General features: G+C 38.7%; 2 protein-coding genes and 1 pseudogene across 4 annotated transcripts; 1 reads left to right on the forward strand and 2 right to left on the reverse strand.

The window, feature by feature from the left end:
- Positions 1-8866: 8866 nt before the first annotated feature.
- MEF19 (mitochondrial editing factor 19) lies at positions 8867-15731 on the reverse strand. Of its 2 annotated transcripts, none has more exons than XM_088886572.1 (5): positions 13322-15731; positions 12526-12739; positions 12317-12419; positions 9498-10454; positions 8867-9183 (listed from the first exon to the last, which is right to left on the reverse strand). In XM_088886572.1, exon 1 carries the CDS (start codon positions 15729-15731, stop codon positions 14013-14015), a length of 1719 nt encoding a protein of 572 aa, XP_088742698.1. In that variant the 3' UTR covers positions 8867-9183; positions 9498-10454; positions 12317-12419; positions 12526-12739; positions 13322-14012. The 2 variants fall into 2 exon arrangements, with proteins under 2 accessions (XP_088742698.1, XP_010278192.1); XM_010279890.3 differs by having other exon boundaries at positions 8867-9188.
- LOC104586750 (uncharacterized) lies at positions 9802-10425 on the reverse strand. The gene has a single exon (XM_010244083.1). The coding sequence runs from the start codon at positions 10423-10425 to the stop codon at positions 9802-9804; it is 624 nt and encodes a 207-aa protein (XP_010242385.1).
- Positions 13346-15792, forward strand: LOC104612477 (outer envelope membrane protein 7 pseudogene; annotated as a pseudogene). Its single transcript, XR_016068648.1, has one exon. The product of XR_016068648.1 is annotated as an outer envelope membrane protein 7 pseudogene (transcript).
- Positions 15793-16825: the final 1033 nt, after the last annotated feature.

A 16825-nucleotide genomic window follows, 5' to 3' on the forward strand; every position in this document is an offset into this window, starting at 1 on the left:
TTCATAGGGGGTAGATGGTCTAGTTCCATAGTTAGGGCCTTGAACTCATCCAATAGGGGCTGCACCTACTCTGGAACTTCGTGATTAGACTCTGCCTCTCCCTTGATCACCAAAGAAAACATCTCCTTGGCCTCCTTAGTATCTACAACAAATTTATGTTCTAACGAATATATTGAAAGGAAAGACTGTCCCTCCACTTTAGAATATTTGGGTGAGCCTCCCTTTGGTACAAGAGCAATTCTCTTGTTCTCCCATCTAAATACATACAAATTCTATCTACCCTTATGTGTAGAATTAGCATCATATTGTCATAAACGCCCCAACAACACATGACATGCATCCATATCTACTACATTACATGTGACAATGTCTTTATAAAATTTACCCAATGAGAGAGGAACCTTACAAATTTCTGTCACCTTAATGGCAAGGCCCTTCTTGATCCACCCGATTTGATAAGGGGTCGGATGTGGTTTTGTTGTTAGCTGCAAGTGAGCAATCAATGCCTTGGACACATAATTCTCGCAGTTGCAACTGTCTATAATCAGGTCACAAACCTTTTGGTTGATTGAGCACTTGGACTAGTAGATCTTCTGCCACTGTGAAATCTTCTCATTCTTTGGTGTGCAAAAGATTCGCTGCACCACACAAGTAATTGGTTGACCATCCTCTCCATCAACCATGTCATCGAATTCACCTTTGTCTAGGTCTGTGTCATGATCATGGTTGTCTTCCTCCCCAACCTGCTCATTTACCAGGTGAATATCACCCTTCCGTAGAGGGCAATCACCGGATCAGTGGTCGTACTCACTGCACTTTTAGCAAGGACCATTAGGCACTAGCTTGGCATAAGGGTTGTTGTTGGTTCTGCTAGTAGAAGCTCTAGTCTAGGGTTTCAAGCCATCCCCTGCTTGAGTCTTTCTAGGTTTTGCTCCAGATGGCTAGGTCTTATTAGTAACATGGGGCTGCTTATCCTTGGAGGTAGAAGACTTCTACGACTCTGCTTGCGTGCGCTTATAATTCTATATTTTGCTTGTTGATTGATGCGCTAACAACCTCTTCGCTCGGAGTGCCAAATTGTAGGCTTCATCAACAGACCATATAGTTAGCATCCCCAATTTATCTTGTATGGCGTACCTCAGGCCGTTGATGTATATAACAGTTTGTTAATCTTTCATCTCTTTGAGATTGCAACGGGTTTGCATCCTCAAAAACTCCTCTATGTATCCTGCCACCATTCGCTTTCTCTATACACAATTATGAAATTGTTAGAACAAAATCTATTCATGATCTGCAGGCAAAAATCTTCCTCTCAACAGCTACTTCATCACGTGCCACTTTCATACGGGACGCTTTCCTTGCAACGCTCTATTCTCTTGATGGCGCTGCCACCAAGCTCCTGCCCTTCCTCTTAATCTGTAAGCAACAAGAGGAACTTTCCGATCATTTGCAATGGCCATGACGTCAAAGAATTTCTCTACCTCGTACAACCAATCAAGGAAACCTTCAATGTCTAGACTCCCTTTGAAAGTAGGAATCTCAGCTTTGATCTTATATTCCTCATCTCTTCATGGCCTGGCTGCTCCGTAGGACTCTTCAAACTCTCCTTCTTCATCAGAATCATCTCTCTGTAGGTTGATTTCTCTCACGAGCATTACCTCCATCTTTGTGTTCTCTGTTGCCGAGGCCAAGACCTACAAGTGTAGTATGTATCTCCTCTAGCAATTCAGTTGTGCGATCCAAGTTTTCATTTGTTCGACGTTCATGAGCCTCCAATGCATCCCATATAGCTTATACTCCACGTTCATCATTAGAGTGAGTGTCTTCTCTACGACTAGCCATCAAGATACTAAAGAGCTCTAATGAAATAGGTAGGATAACCTGCTCTAATACCAATTGACATAGGACGAAAACCGTGGTTGAGCTTGATATCATGCAAGTTACACATTGATAAGAAATGATCTAGAATCCACTAGATCGAAACTTTGAAAACGCACCAGAAAGTAAGAGTAAACTCTCTGAAGAAATTGTATTCGAAATTCATTGACTGTAAACAAAGGCTTAGGGTCCCTTTTATATGCCCTGAATTACAAACTTACTCAAACTAGGAAACCAATTCTAACAAAAAAAAAGGAAACAAATAGGAAAGGAGACAACTCCTACACCTTTCCTAACTAATCTAAAAGAAAGCAAACAAATAAGAACTCTACTAAGACTAGGAAACTCAAAAAAAGAAACAAATAAGAAAGTTATAAGGGTTTCTATGTGTTTTCATCCCTTCATTCCTTTTTGGGCAATTTTTTCCTTTCCAATTGCTCCAGGTAAGGATAGATAGACTCCTAATTTGGAATAAAAAATAAGATGAGAAGAGAGCTTCTTTCATTTCATTTTTATGATGAAAACGTTATAGGACACAGGAGTTACCAACTTGACACTAAGCGCTCAATTATGTCTTTTTTTGTTGGTAAAACATTGAAAGCATCAACAAAGCCTAACAAAGGCACGGCCTTGCAAATCGTTGAAATTAATTTTCTCAATCATCAATGCGGAACAATCAAGAGTCAAAGTTAGATGATCCTCAAACCCAAGATTTGTAAGAATGTCTCGTGTGTTTGAAGATAAAGTTTCTCTTCTCACATTGGACCATCTCCTTGATGTCCAATATGGTGCACCTCAAAAACCAAGACAGAGTAGCATCATCATTGATATACTAAATAGTGATAAGAGAATCACCCTCAATTATCACCTCCTCGCATTGCAGACCCATCGTACCACAAAATGCTTCCCTAACCACCCATGCTTCTACTGTATTGATGGAGTTCTTACCTATGAACTTAAAGGAAAGATTTGGAATTCTATCATGGCAATCCCTAGCAACCCAAGCAATTGCAACAACCTCTTCTTGAGAAACTGAAGCATCAAAATTAATTTTGATTTATTGTAGTTGAGGGGAGTCCAACGAACTAGGACTTGCTTTTTGGGGGCCATTGGTTCCCCCTCTACAATTAGGCTTTCATTATACATTTGAAGCTCCAAGGTAGTGTTTTCAACAACCTTAGCTAGGTTTGCTTTTTTATTTTCAAGGATCCCACAAAAATGTATGTCACCTTCATCCCATCTTCCTTGTTCCTAGGACCAACCCTAATTCTTAGAAGCCATTCCTCAATATTTTCATTATTTGTAGTGCCCAAATAAGAATCTATAATGTGCCAAATTTGTTTTACAATCAAACACCAAGCCAAAAGGTGGATTAAAGATTCTTCTTCTTCTTCTTCTTCTTCTTCTTCTTCTATTATGACCCAAATCCTTCAGTCTCTTTCTGGTTGGGTGTTTTTCCCCACAAATAAGCCACATAAATAATTTGACTTTGGCTTTGATGTTTAGGCTTTTGAAGGTCTTGAGTTTAGTGATAGGTTCTTGACTATTCCCATTGTTAGTTTGCATCTAAGTGCCATATTTGATACTGAAATCTCCCTTGCGGTCCCACCACAAGTTATCTTCTTGATCTTTAATTAGGACTTTGACACTTTGAATACTATCCAAAATCTCTAGATTTAAGAACAATAGTTTGTCAAAGTCCTAATACTTCTCCCCTGGTTTGAAAAAATCTTAAACTGTACTATCTAAGTATATTCTGTGTAGGTCTCTTTCTTCTAGATATTTATAATTTTATATAGAAGCCCCTTGCTTGTCCATTTATCCACCCAGAAATCTTTTCCCTTTTAACAAGTCCCTATTTTCAAGAATTGCTTTCCAATTAAGGAACATATTTCTTTTGAAAACAGCTTGAAAGAAAGGGTCCTTCTTAAGATACTTGCTTGTTACTACTTAATCCAAATGTTATTATGTTCTTTAAGTATTTTCCATCCAAGTTAGCCATGCAAGCCTTTGTTTAAGCGCTCAATTATGTCGGTTGTTAAGTGTTGCCCTTTTCTTATTCTCAAAGGCAGCTAATGCCAAAGGTAAAAAATATTGATTAGGGGTGGCTATGAGTCGAGCCTTTCACGAGCTATTCTAGCTTGGCTTGTGAAAAGCTCGGCTTGGCTCGGTTTAAACTGAGCTTCTAGCCCGATATATAGGCTCATTTGCTAATCGAGTCGAGTTCAAGCCAATGATGCTCGGCTCGTGAGGCTCGCAAGCCTAGTATTAAATAAATAATTTTTATTATATATACATACATATAAATATATATAATAAATAGTTTTTATAATTTTTAATTTTTTGTCTAATAAAAAAAAACTTGGCTTATAGTAAAGCTCAAAATGAGCCAAGCTCGAACTTGCAAGCTATGAACTGAGCTGAGCTCGAGCTCAAGTCTTTAACTCTAATCGAGCTCGAGCCTGATACTATTCCTGGGAGTCGAGCTCGAATAGCCAAGTATTCGGCTCGGCTCAACTCGAATCCACCCCTAGTATTGATACACTCCAATATAGCATAAGGGGTGTATAGGTACTTTGAACCATGCACCCACCTATTTTTTTAATTTTTTTTACAAAAATAGGTTAGGGGTAGGTTTTAGGCCTGTCTACCCCCTGAAATATGCCAAACTCCCAAAGCTCCATTATTTACTGTATCCGTGATATGTGATGAAACTTTGAACCTTGCATTGCAACCTTCATTAGCAATGATATATGTGATGAAATTTTGGACCTTGCATTGCAACCTCCATTAGCAATGATGATGTAGTAATACTCTCTGTTACCATTGGATTTGGTGGCCTTTGTCAGAACAAACAAGCAATCATTAAAATGAAATCAAAACCAAAGCATATACTATAATATGAGACATGTTCATGGGCCGGGTAGCCCAATGGGCCAGTCGGGCCCAACCTGATCTAAGTCGGGCTTGGACAAGATATCAGGCCCACGGGCTCGGGCTTAGGCCTAAAACATTGGAACCTTTTTTCGGAGCTTGAGCCCAACTTGATAATGTATTAATATAATAAAAATATATTTTATATAATAATATATATAATATTTTTTCTTTATTATTCTTATCGTTTTCAAGTAATAGTGAGATCTTTTATTATTTTTATAAACAAAACAGTTTTTATTGAATAAAAAAAGAAAAAAATTATTTTTCTAATTTTCTGATTGGGCTCAGACCCGAGTATATTCTATAAATACAAAGAGAAAGAACGGCTCAAACCCAGCTTGGTCCGGCCCATGAACAGGTCTAAATAAGACTGAGCAGCTATTTTACCAAGGTAAACAGGTGATAGAGGAGGTAAACTACAGCCCAGCCATGAGAATTGTCTCCTAATAGGCAGGACCTGTTGCCATGCCCAAGACAAAAATACTGCAACTCTGGAACTCCCAAAGAGAACTTGACAACAAGATACCATACGATTTTACCATATGAAGCGAATGGGAGCTCTCAACATCCAAAGTGTGGTCATAAGTGCAACAATTTTTTGAGGGGAGGATTTCTACTTGGTAACTAAAATGCATAGAAGAAGATAACTTAGCATCATTACTGAACTTAGACCCAATCTGAGAGCATCCACGTGACAAAAAAAAATGCAAGATTTGGTCCATATCCATTCCACCCCTCGCATGACTGCAGAGAGGTGGGACCAATATTGGGTAATGCCTTTTTCTTTTTCTTACTGAACTTACAAGGATAAGAACAAAATAACCCTTTATTCCCATTCTCACTATGTAGGTGGGTGAGTAGGTAGATGCAATGCATAAATATACGAATTCAAGGTTTTTAAAATCGGACCAGACAGGGAATTATTCTGAGATTTGGTTGTTGGGTCGGACAGTCCAAATGGACAGCCCGCTTTAACAAAAAAAATAAAAAATTAAAAAAAAATGACCAAAAACTATTGTCTATGTCAACGATTTGATGATTCGATCGCCCAAGTCAGCAGTTCACTGACCAAATCAACAGTTTTTGGTCAAAAAGCAGTTTTGGGGTAAAATGGAACCGGTCAAGTGACCAGTTCTCAGTTTTTCTGATCCGATCGTCCGGTCCAGTCCAGTTTTAAAAACACTATAACGAACGAATATATGCATGTAATCATGTATATCTGTACGATGCCTCAAAATTTGGACACTGAGGATTCTAGGACACCACAAATAAGTTTTCGAAGATTTTCAGTCTTAACAAAAGAAAGAAAACTCTTGGTAAACTAAACTATAAACACTTAAGCAGGATAACCACCAAAGGATGAATTGGCAAGGGACTGTATGTCAGGCATAGAAACAAAACTTGTTCCAGAAAGAATATCACCCTAACCACTACAACGCCAAGGGGATCCAAATATGCTCACTATATGGACTACATAAAGATTCAAAGGTTAGAATTACAGATGCAACTAAAGGTTGATTATATTCTAGAGAATTCCAAATATGCTCACCATATAAACTACATAAGGTGATCATATTCTAGAGAATGGAGATTAACTGAGAAAATTAACAATGAATATGTAGCTAGTTGAGGCAATGCAGTGCAACGGATCCAATATCCACTAGCCAATTCTTCCAATCTCACCTAGGAGATCAACTAGACTGACAATTCCCCATCATCATATATGACTCTTAACATCTGAATACTTTCTTATCCTTTCTCCCAAGGCCTGGTTTATTTGCAGCGAAAATTTGCACTGGCACAAAAGTATGGGAGTTCAAATGATTTGAGTGTAAATTCTATTCATTTTTGCTTCAACTTTTACCTCATTTTGTGTGTTTACAGCTTAGATGGAGCACTGAAGTTGGGTCCTGATCACCCATGTGACTCCACTGAGGTTCATCTACGTGAGAAGGCCAAGTCCCTCCAGTTAGTTACCCGTGGCAGTTGTAACCATGTGCAGGAGTGAGAGAGAGGAGAGTATAAATAATTGTAATCCGATCTAGTTGGCATGAGAAGTAAAACCCTACTATTCTCCTTCCTTCCTTCCTTCCTTCTTCCTACTCCTACTTTGTTAGGAGGGTGAGCTCCCTCGAATCAGCTCAGAGTTTCAGATTTCTTTTGAAGTGAATCTATCACAAACCAACTTCTGTTGCTTGTCTATCTACATCCATGTCAACACTCAACAATATGGATGTTATATATTTATGACAAAAAAAAATGATACCACTCTATTGTTTGGTGGAATGGTAAAACCTTGGGCTGACAAGCATAAAAACATGGGTTTTACTCTGAGAATGGCCATGTGCTAAAAAGTAAAAATCCCAGGGGTTAGGTCCATATCCAGTCCACCACTCCCAAGACCCTAGATAGTTGGGATCAGAATTGCATAACAACCTTGTTTACCATTCACATGTTAGGCCATATGAAGTACTGTATATCTACATAGTAGATAACAAAAGTACGTTGGCGAAGAAGTTGATATGCTCCATACAAGGGTTCTGTTCAATAGGTGTCTCAGTAGGTCAACACCCCAACATTCCAGATTCTTGCAATAGATCAAGTGCATACTTCCTCTAACAAATATAAATGCTCTTAACTAATCTCTCTACTTACATACCAAAGGATTACCTTAAAGTGCCAAGGTCCTTGATCTCAAAGTTGGAAGCTAGGAAATTCTTCAGTTTTTTAATCTCTCTTGTATCATCTCCTATTACCACCATATCATCCCCATACATTAGATCATCATCTCCTATTATCACCATTCTTCTTTAGGAACAATGATGTGATCATAACTACTTTGACTGTATCCTAACTTCCTTGTTGCTTTACAAAGTCTTTCAAACCATGCCTTAGGTGGCTGGTTCAGGCCACACAGAGCTCCCTTCAACTAGTACACTTTTCCTTTCATATCATAGCCTAATAAACACTTATTCCTATAAATCCCCATTCAGAAATGCATTTTTTACATCAGTATTTTTTTTGTTTTTTTGATCAGCGCATTTTTAGGTATTCAACTTAGCTTACAATTAACAATAGGAATATCTAAATCTGAATAAGGAAGGGATCTATGACTACTAGTATCAGGATGAAGATCTAAAGCATGCTGAGAGGTGTCCAATCAGTCCTGATCATGCATTGAAGTGTCTTTCTTCCTTCTTTGATAGACTTGTAGCTCATTATCATCTATGGCAAGAATAATAACAATAGGAGGATCACTAGAACAAAGATCAAAGGGAGAAGATGGAAAGTTTGGAGTTATGAAAATAGGAATGAAGAGTTTCTCTTCTAGTCAACTAATCTCCCCTGAAAAGAACTCTAAGAAAGATCAAAGTAAGATTGAGACTCAAATAAGGTGACATCTCTGGTGTCAAACTTCCTACCAGTCTGAGAATCGTAGCATTTGTGTCTCTTTTGAATAGGAGAGTAGCCAAGAAAGACACCATGAATGGCTTTAGGATCCAATTTTGAGAGTCTGTGATGATTATAATAAATAAAGCACAAGCAACCAAAGACTCTGAGAGGTAACAAAAAAAGTATCTTGATCAGGATAAAGAACAGAAAAGGAGTTTTCATAGCTAACACCCTAGATGATATCCTATCATATGATGATGCCATGAGAATAACCTGGGACCAATAATACTTATTAGGAAGTACATGCTGAAATAATAGAGCTCAAGCAGTTTCTAGATGATGTTTATTTTTCCTCTTTGCAACTCCATTTTGTTGTGGAGTTGAAGCACACAAAGATTGATGTAAAGTGCCTTCATCATCTAGAGATGTGTTTAATAAACAAGCAAGATATTCTACTTAATTAGTTGAACAAAGTACTTTTAGCTTCTTCACAAATTGTGTTTCAATCATGAAAGGAAAAATCATGGTCATTCTTGATACTTCATCATGACCTTTCATAAGATAATACCATGTGCATTTAGAATAATGGTCAATAAAACTAATAAAATAATGATACCCATTCATAGAAACAATAGGTGAAAGGGCCTACACATTAGAATGAACCAAATCAAAAGGACCAGTAAAACTATTTATAGAATCTAGATAAGTACTTACAATGCTTGGATAATTGACAAACTTCACAACTAAAACTCCCAAAATGAATTCCAACAAACAATTTAGGAAACAAAACTATTAGCAAAGCAGATGATACATGACCAAGTCTAGTATGTTAAAGATAAATTCTAGCAACCAACTCCTTAATCCTTATTGTCACTACAATCACCACAAAATGTTTGTAAAGATGAACTGATATCTTCATTAAGGTAGTGCAGGACTCCAATTTCACAACCGCTCCCAATTGTTTGCCTCATCAACCTGTCCTGGAAGGCACAATGAGTAGGGAAGAAGGTTACACTAAAAGTCAAACTTTTTGTAATCTGAGAAATAGATAACAAATTTAAAGTACAACTAGGAACATGAAGGGCATATTAAAAGTGAAATTATTGCTGAGTTGGATATCTCTCTTCCCAAAGATGGTATAAAGAGACGCATAAGCAACCCTAACCTTATCATGTTTAGATGAGAATTGATATGTAGAAAATAGGGATGATAAACCAATCATATGATCAAAGGTTCCCAAGTCAATAACTCAAGTGCTAGGAGAGTAACACTTAATACAAAGGCTATACCTCACTTAGCAAAGGAATTACTCTTTAAGCAAGCCATAGCTTTATTTAGAATTTCCACCTCTTTGGCTGTGAAATCAAGAAGGCATCCCCGAACATTAGGAGAAGTTTGTCCCAAAGGAGGTGCCACACTACTAGTAGAGTTTCTAGGTATCCCTTCTGCAACACTGGATGTGGTCACATTCCTAGAGGCATCTTGTGACTTCTGAGGCTTCTCCCCTCCACAGTGATTACACCTCAAGCTTCTCTTGTCAATATGCTTCCCATATTTTGCATTAGATGAGAAAAGAGCTGATTGTTCCATGGGCTAAATAGGTGTTTCCATTTGCATTTCCTTTATTCTCATCTCTTCATTTTTAATAAGATAGTAGACATGCTGGAGATCAGGAAGCTCATTTCTTCCCAAAATTTGAGACCCTATACCTTCATATATGGGGTCCAATCCAGCAAGAAATTTGAATATTCTTCCTTGTTCAACCAGCTTGACGGTAATTTGATGGTAGTCAAGCCCTTCCCATAGTCCTTCCAATGTAGCAAAATATGTGGCTACTGACATATCCCCCTGTCTCAGGGCTGCCAGGTCCTGATGCAACCTATAGAGCCTCATATTGTTATTCCGTTGTCCATAGGTGTTCGAGATCTTTTCCCAGATTTTGGCAGCAGTGGGAAAACGCTGAACTGTCCTTGCAATCTTTGGGGTCATGGAGGATAACAGCCACAACATCACCATTGCATTTTCTTGACACCAATTCTTGTATTCTGGATCTTCCTCACTAGGTTCTTTAGCCTTACCATCAATATAACCCAGTAGGCCTCTTCCAGTGATGAAAAGTCTAGCTGAAATAGACCACTCTCTGAAGTTATATTCATTAAGTTTCATACTTGTGATCTGTAAACTTGATAAATTAGGGTTCTCAATGCTGGTTCCCATATCTCCTAGTCTCCGACCCCTGAAACTTACTTCATTTGACAGAGATGACAAATGAAATTCAGACAAATCAAACAGTTACATGTTATGGTCAAACAAGCAAACAAGTCAGACATGCAATTCAGATTCAAACAAATTATGGTCAAACAAGCAAACAACTTACAGTCCATTGATGTAATTATAATCTTTTTGGGTTGTTTGCATTTTAAGGTAGAAGTCTTATTAGTTTTAGGATTTAGTTTGGCTAAATTCAATGTTTAAGAAACAGCTACATGTTTAGGAACTTTCAGGGAGAACTTGTTTTGGGCTGTTCTGTAATTTGAAAGCATTCTTCTAGGGGTCAACACCCTTATCTGGGTGGTGACAATATATTATTTAAATATTTTCTAACAAAAGTTACCGTTTCTGATTAAAAAAAATGTCAGGAATGTTTAGGAGAATTTCAAGCAGGGAAAGAAGTTTATGTAAGATCCACAAGTATAAGAACATAAACTTTTAAAATTTTGCATTTTAGTTCTTTCTGGTTTAGTTTTGATGCCAACCGCTTTGGAGGTCCAATACCGATACCCATTGTTTTCAAAACCAGACAGGACCGGACGGTAGGACCGAAAAAACCGGGAGGTTCCGTTTTCCTCCAAAACCCCTTTTTCCCCTAAAACCATTGATTGTGGTCAGCAAACTGCTGAACTGGCCGGTTAACCGTTCGAATGGTTCGAACGGTTTTGACCGTTTTCCAATTTTTTTATTTTTTTGTCAGAACGGGCCGGCCGTTCGGGTCGAACGGTCGGACTGTTCGAACTGGTAACCAGACCCCTGACCGGTTCGGTCACCGGTTCGTTTTTAAAAACCATGCTGATACCAAACACACACTGGAGTCTCAATGCCTCATATTCTATTTCTTAGTAAAATTCTTATATATGGATGCCAGAGCTAATTCCAGCAAGATCAATCCTTCTTAACCCTTATTATTTTTCTCTTAATTTCTTAGACAATGCTGTCAGAATTCATCTTATTGTCTTTTCAGAAACACTTGTCTCCTAAAAATAGCAGAGGAGGCCAACATACAATTGTTTGGGCTATCCAAGACAGTTAAGTAGGAAGCCATGACATGTTTAATTAGCATGTGTAAAGGTAAATACCCTTTAAAGGTGTATGCTTCAATGCTGAATGTTACTTGGCCAAATAAGATTTGTCTAGTTGATTTCAGACGAAAGGGAAACAGCCTGGGTGATAAGCAAGCAATATGGATTACACAAACCGTTCAATCAGCCTACAAAATTTACCAACCTCTATTATTGTTTTTTCTTTTTTTTTTTTGATAAATACCAACCTTTATTAGTGTTCAAAATCTATGTTACCTGGACATTTAAAACTGAAATTATAACAATGTTTTCTACTCCAATTTTCAATGTAAATTCTGTACTGAAGTTGTATACAAGTTGTTTTTGTGTTATATTTCAGTAATCCATGGTTCAAGATCCAATACATACAAACTTCAATATTTACATAATATAAACAATGGGTATAGGAATTAAATGCCATGAGGGGTATATCTTCCCAGAACAAGTTTCTAAGGAGAATTAGCTAAAAGATGGTACACAGCAAATGATTGGAAATGACAATCATTTATATGAAAACTACAGAACTATCCAAATGCTCGAAGAACAAAATCTAATTCATGTCAGATTGTTAATAGATGGTCTAACTCTGGCATGAACCGAGCGAACCAATAACTCAACTTACTGAATGGTTAGAACAAAAAATTAAGTCAATTTTGTTACAGCATAAGAAGATAAATAAAGTGCAGTAAAAATTGTTAAGTGTTCCATTATAAGATTTTCATCATTAGCTATTATGAAACCCATTTTTAATCCTTAGCGGAATACAAGCTTACCTCACTAAAGCTGGCTCTGAACCTTGTGGTCTTCGATACGACACACGAATTTGCGGCAATTTAATCAATGTCTAATTGTCTACAAGGTCTCATTTGAAATTAACTGCAAATTTATCGGAGACATTGATCGTCAAGAAACCCCAGTAGAGCGAAAAAACGAAATTCATCCAAAGAAAAAGAAAAACGAAAATCACGAACAAAGAAGATACCTTGCTTCAGCTAAATAGCACTGGCAGTGTTATTGAAGGACTGTGTAAGATCAAATGGCTGAGGATGGCGGCGGAGTACGCGCTGCGGGGCCAATGTTTCTCGACACGATACCAAACCAATGCGTTTCTCTCTCAATATAAAAGATCCAAACTTGCCAGGGGGATGTCCATAAAAAATCAAAAAATCGAAGGGCCGATTCGATTTTTAGTTAACCTATAAAAAACCAACAGTTAATGATTGATATATATAAATTTTTAATATATATCCCATATTTTTTATGTATTATATATAAATATATATTTATATTATATTCATAATGATCTATTTATAAATATATTATATATTTTAAAAATATTTATAATATATTATATATCATTTATTATTTATAATATTATATTATAAATATAAAAAGCCGAAGAATTGAATGGGTCAAAAACTGAAACTGGCAGATCGATTAATCAATAGTATTCGGTTTCGATTTGAAAAAATAAAAAAACGGATACCACTAATTTGATTTACAAAAAAGGGTCATGCTTCGGTTAACCAAACCGTGAACATCCCTAACCAAAATGTGAGGTGATGACCCAAATATGAAATCATTCATTGATGATCCAATTGAGCTATCACAAATTCACAACCATTCAAATTGAGGATATCATGGTTATACACTCATACCCATTTCCGAGCCGTTGAAATTTGAAAAGAATACATCGTAGATCAGAAGGTTAGGGTTATTTAAGATGGTTGGACCAAATTAGTAGAGGAAAGCCGAATAAGAGAGAAGAACTGACTCACTGAGTGGAGGGGAGGGGAAGGAAAATGAAGCAATCAACGAAGGTGAATTCGATGAAATCGGCAATCGTGGTGTTCGGAGCCTTGGCTTTCGGATATCTAACCATGGAGCTCGCTTTCAAGCCTTTTCTGGACAAAGCCCAGGAGGCGACGGACAAGGCCGACCCTACCCGGGATCCCGACGACAACGATGCCACCGGAGCTTCCAAATCTTCTTCGTCTAGTGCAGACGCTTCGGAAGCCGCAGTCCTCGAGTAGAGACTTCTATGTTCTCTTACTTTCTCTTCCGTTGATGAGTCTTTTTTATAGGGTTTTCTTTGCCTGGTCCAGTCGGCTTCTTTTGGGTTGCGATAATTGATGCAACTCTCTGCTAAGCTTTAAATCAATTTAGGTTCAAGGATTTTTAAAAACCAGTAATACCCGTTCAGTTTCAAAAAAATAGTTGTTCAAATCATCACATTAGTCCATTAGTAAAAGCTTAATATCAAGGCGTATTAGGCAGTATAAGTATTATTTTTTAAAACTTTCAGGGGGCCAGTTTAAGGTACCTCCACCTCTCAAGTCTCAACCAGCCAAAACCCTGACACGCCCTCTGTTGGGGCGTATCAGGGTGCTCCCGATACGATAACCAAACTTTAGGATCTAAAAAGAAAAAATGAAAAATAAACACCCAAACAACCCCTTTGGAGGGAATTCATGATGAACTCAATGGAAGTATGGAACTACATCCTATAGTTTTCTCAATCCCTTTAAGCCTCATCAACTGTCTAGTCATGTTCACTCTCTGCCATCTTCCTGCCTGAGCATATATATTGGAAAGCAGCACATAAACTCCGCCACCCTGACCCTCCAACTGGGTTACATGCCTTCCCACTCGATCAGCCAACTCGACATTGCCATGGACCTCACAACCATTCAGAAGAGCACTCCAAATGGCTAGGTTCGGCTCCATGGGCATCGTCTCAACCAGCTGTTCCGCCTCCTTCAGGCGGCCAGCTCGACTCAAAAGATCAACCATGCAGCCGTAGTGCTCTATCGTGGGCTCTATGCCATACACATTCCTCATTGAGTTGAAGTGTTTGTAGCCCTCATCAACCAACCCTGCATGGCTACATGCGCACAGAACTCCAATGTATGTGATGTGATCAGGGGTAACATCATCACTCCCTTGCATTTCTTTCAACAGACTTAGTGCCTCCTCGCCATGACCATGCATCGCTAAGCCTATGATCATACTTGTCCATGCCTTCACATCTTTCTCTGGCAAACTCCTAAATACATGGACTGCACTCCGTGTGTCTCCTGCTTTAGCGTACATGTCCATGAGACAAGTTCCTATAGCAACATCTTTGCCAATGTTGGTCTTCTCCACATGAGCGTGGAGTCCTTGACCCAGACCCAGAGCTCCCAGATGGGCACAGGCCCCCAGCACACTTAAAAAGGTCCCTTCGTCCGGCTCAAACCCGGCCATTTGCATTTGCAGGAAGAGATTCAGGGCATGGGTTGCCCGGCCGTATTGATTATAGGCACCTATCATGGAATTCCAAGCAACAACATTTCTTTGAGGCATCTTATCGAACAGATCCCTTGCCACCTTTAAGCTACCACATTTCGCGTACATGTCCATGAGGGCTGTGGCAAGAACGACATTTGAATTTGCATTTGCATTTGATCGGAATGGATCAAACCCACTTTGGCGAACACGTTCATGGACCCATCTTCCACTTTCTATGTCTCTATTCTGTGCACAGGCAACTAAAACGTTTACCAAGGTGATCTCGTTCGGCTCGATTTTCTGAAGGTCCATTTCTTTGAATACTCTTATAGCCTTGCTTGGGCGGTTATTGTTGACGTATCCAGCAATCAGAGTAGTCCAAGCCACTACATTCCACTTGGGAGTTTTCCCAAACAGCCTTTCTCCGGCCTCCATATCGGCACAACATACGTACATGTGCGTTAAGCTAACAGAAGCATACATATCCGACTCGAACCCAGTTTTCACAATCCGACTGTGAACACACGTCCCATAATTATGATCATTAACCATCGCACAAGCTTTAAGCACAAAGGGGAAGGTGAAATGGTCCGGCGAATAGCCCCGATGTTGCATCTTCTTATACATGGACAAAGCCCCATCTGGGTTGTTATAGTTACAGTTGCCTCTGATCATGGAATTCCATATGTATACGCTGGGCCGGTCGACTTGGATGAAAACTAATGCCGCGTAGCCGAGGTCGCCAGATTCAGCGTTCACGCAGAAATCGATAAGCCTGCTCAAGGGGACAATGCTTCTGTCGAGTGAGGTGGTGATCATCAGCCCATGTAATTGTTTCAGCTCTCTCATGCTTCTGCATTTTTCCAGAAGAGAGAGGATTGTGCGGCCGTGTTTCGTCATGACTGTTGCGTTGGCCATGTAAATGTAGGTCCATCAATTTCCATTACAAATAAAAAAAAAAAAACTAATTATCAAATTCAATCAGCTCAAAGAACCACTTGGTCTTCCTCCTCAAACTCTCAAATTTATTATAGTTTTGAAGGAGTACATCTGCACCATAATTTAGATTTTAATGGGAAGTAAAAGAAAGAATTGACGAACTCAAATTTTCACCTCCCCATTGAAAATTTGCAAGTGGGGATGTATCTTTCCGTGTCTCTTTTGCAAGACAATTCCGCACTGGGGCTATGATAATATGATTGATAACAGCATGAAAGGTGTTTGTTAAAATGTCAACTTCCAAACCACGGCATATTGCTGTATGAGTTCCGGCTTGATGTTGAACTCTATCGCCACGCCCACCACAGTAATGGTATGTGGTTAGTGGTCACTACACACTAGTGACTACTTGGTATTCCAACAGTCATAACAAAAGACAAACATCTTGTTTGCGCTGCAGCATGTGTTTCGCATTCAACCACGGAGACTATCTCCAACCACCCACCCATCACGGCATCAAAGCGGCTTCATGGTTGGCTGTGGCATGGTGCCTACTACCTGCATAACTGAAATCAAAGAAGAGAATAGATGGAAACCAACCCGTGACCCGCCTTGGCCCACAAGAGAAAAGTACACAACTGCTGGAGCAACAGCTGGTTCTGCAACTTTGTTATGTTTGTAGGAAATGTGAGTTGGAATCTTTGGTTGCTATTGTTTCAAGTAGGTGTGAGCAAGAAAAACCTAAAAATCGATCGAAATCTAACTGAAAATCCAGTTAAATGTGGATTTAATATTCTTAAAAAACTGAAGATATCGGTTTAGTTTTGGTTAATCAATATAAAAAATCGGTGGTTAAATGATCTGATCCGTATACATATATGGGTCTGTGATAAAGACTCCCTGTACTATGACCGTGAGACAAAAACCCCCTTTCATTAGTTTTTCGTTGAAATCCGACGTTACAATATTTTTTAATCCCTATATTACCCTTGTAAACAATTGGAAGAAAAATACTATTCATCTTCCTTGAGCTCACGATCACACGAACAGTAGCGGCGATAAGAGAAGAGAAA

The sequence above is a fragment of the Nelumbo nucifera genome, chromosome 4, assembly GCF_055504915.1.
Source record: "Nelumbo nucifera cultivar China Antique chromosome 4, China Antique-T2T, whole genome shotgun sequence".
NCBI lineage: Eukaryota > Viridiplantae > Streptophyta > Magnoliopsida > Proteales > Nelumbonaceae > Nelumbo > Nelumbo nucifera.

What these genes read in the sequence shown, in the direction of transcription:
- LOC104586750 (XM_010244083.1), bottom strand. Translation starts at nt 10,425, where the DNA reads ATGGGAACCAGCATTGAGAACCCTAATTTATCAAGTTTACAGATCACA.
- MEF19 (XM_088886572.1), bottom strand. Translation starts at nt 15,731, where the DNA reads ATGGCCAACGCAACAGTCATGACGAAACACGGCCGCACAATCCTCTCT.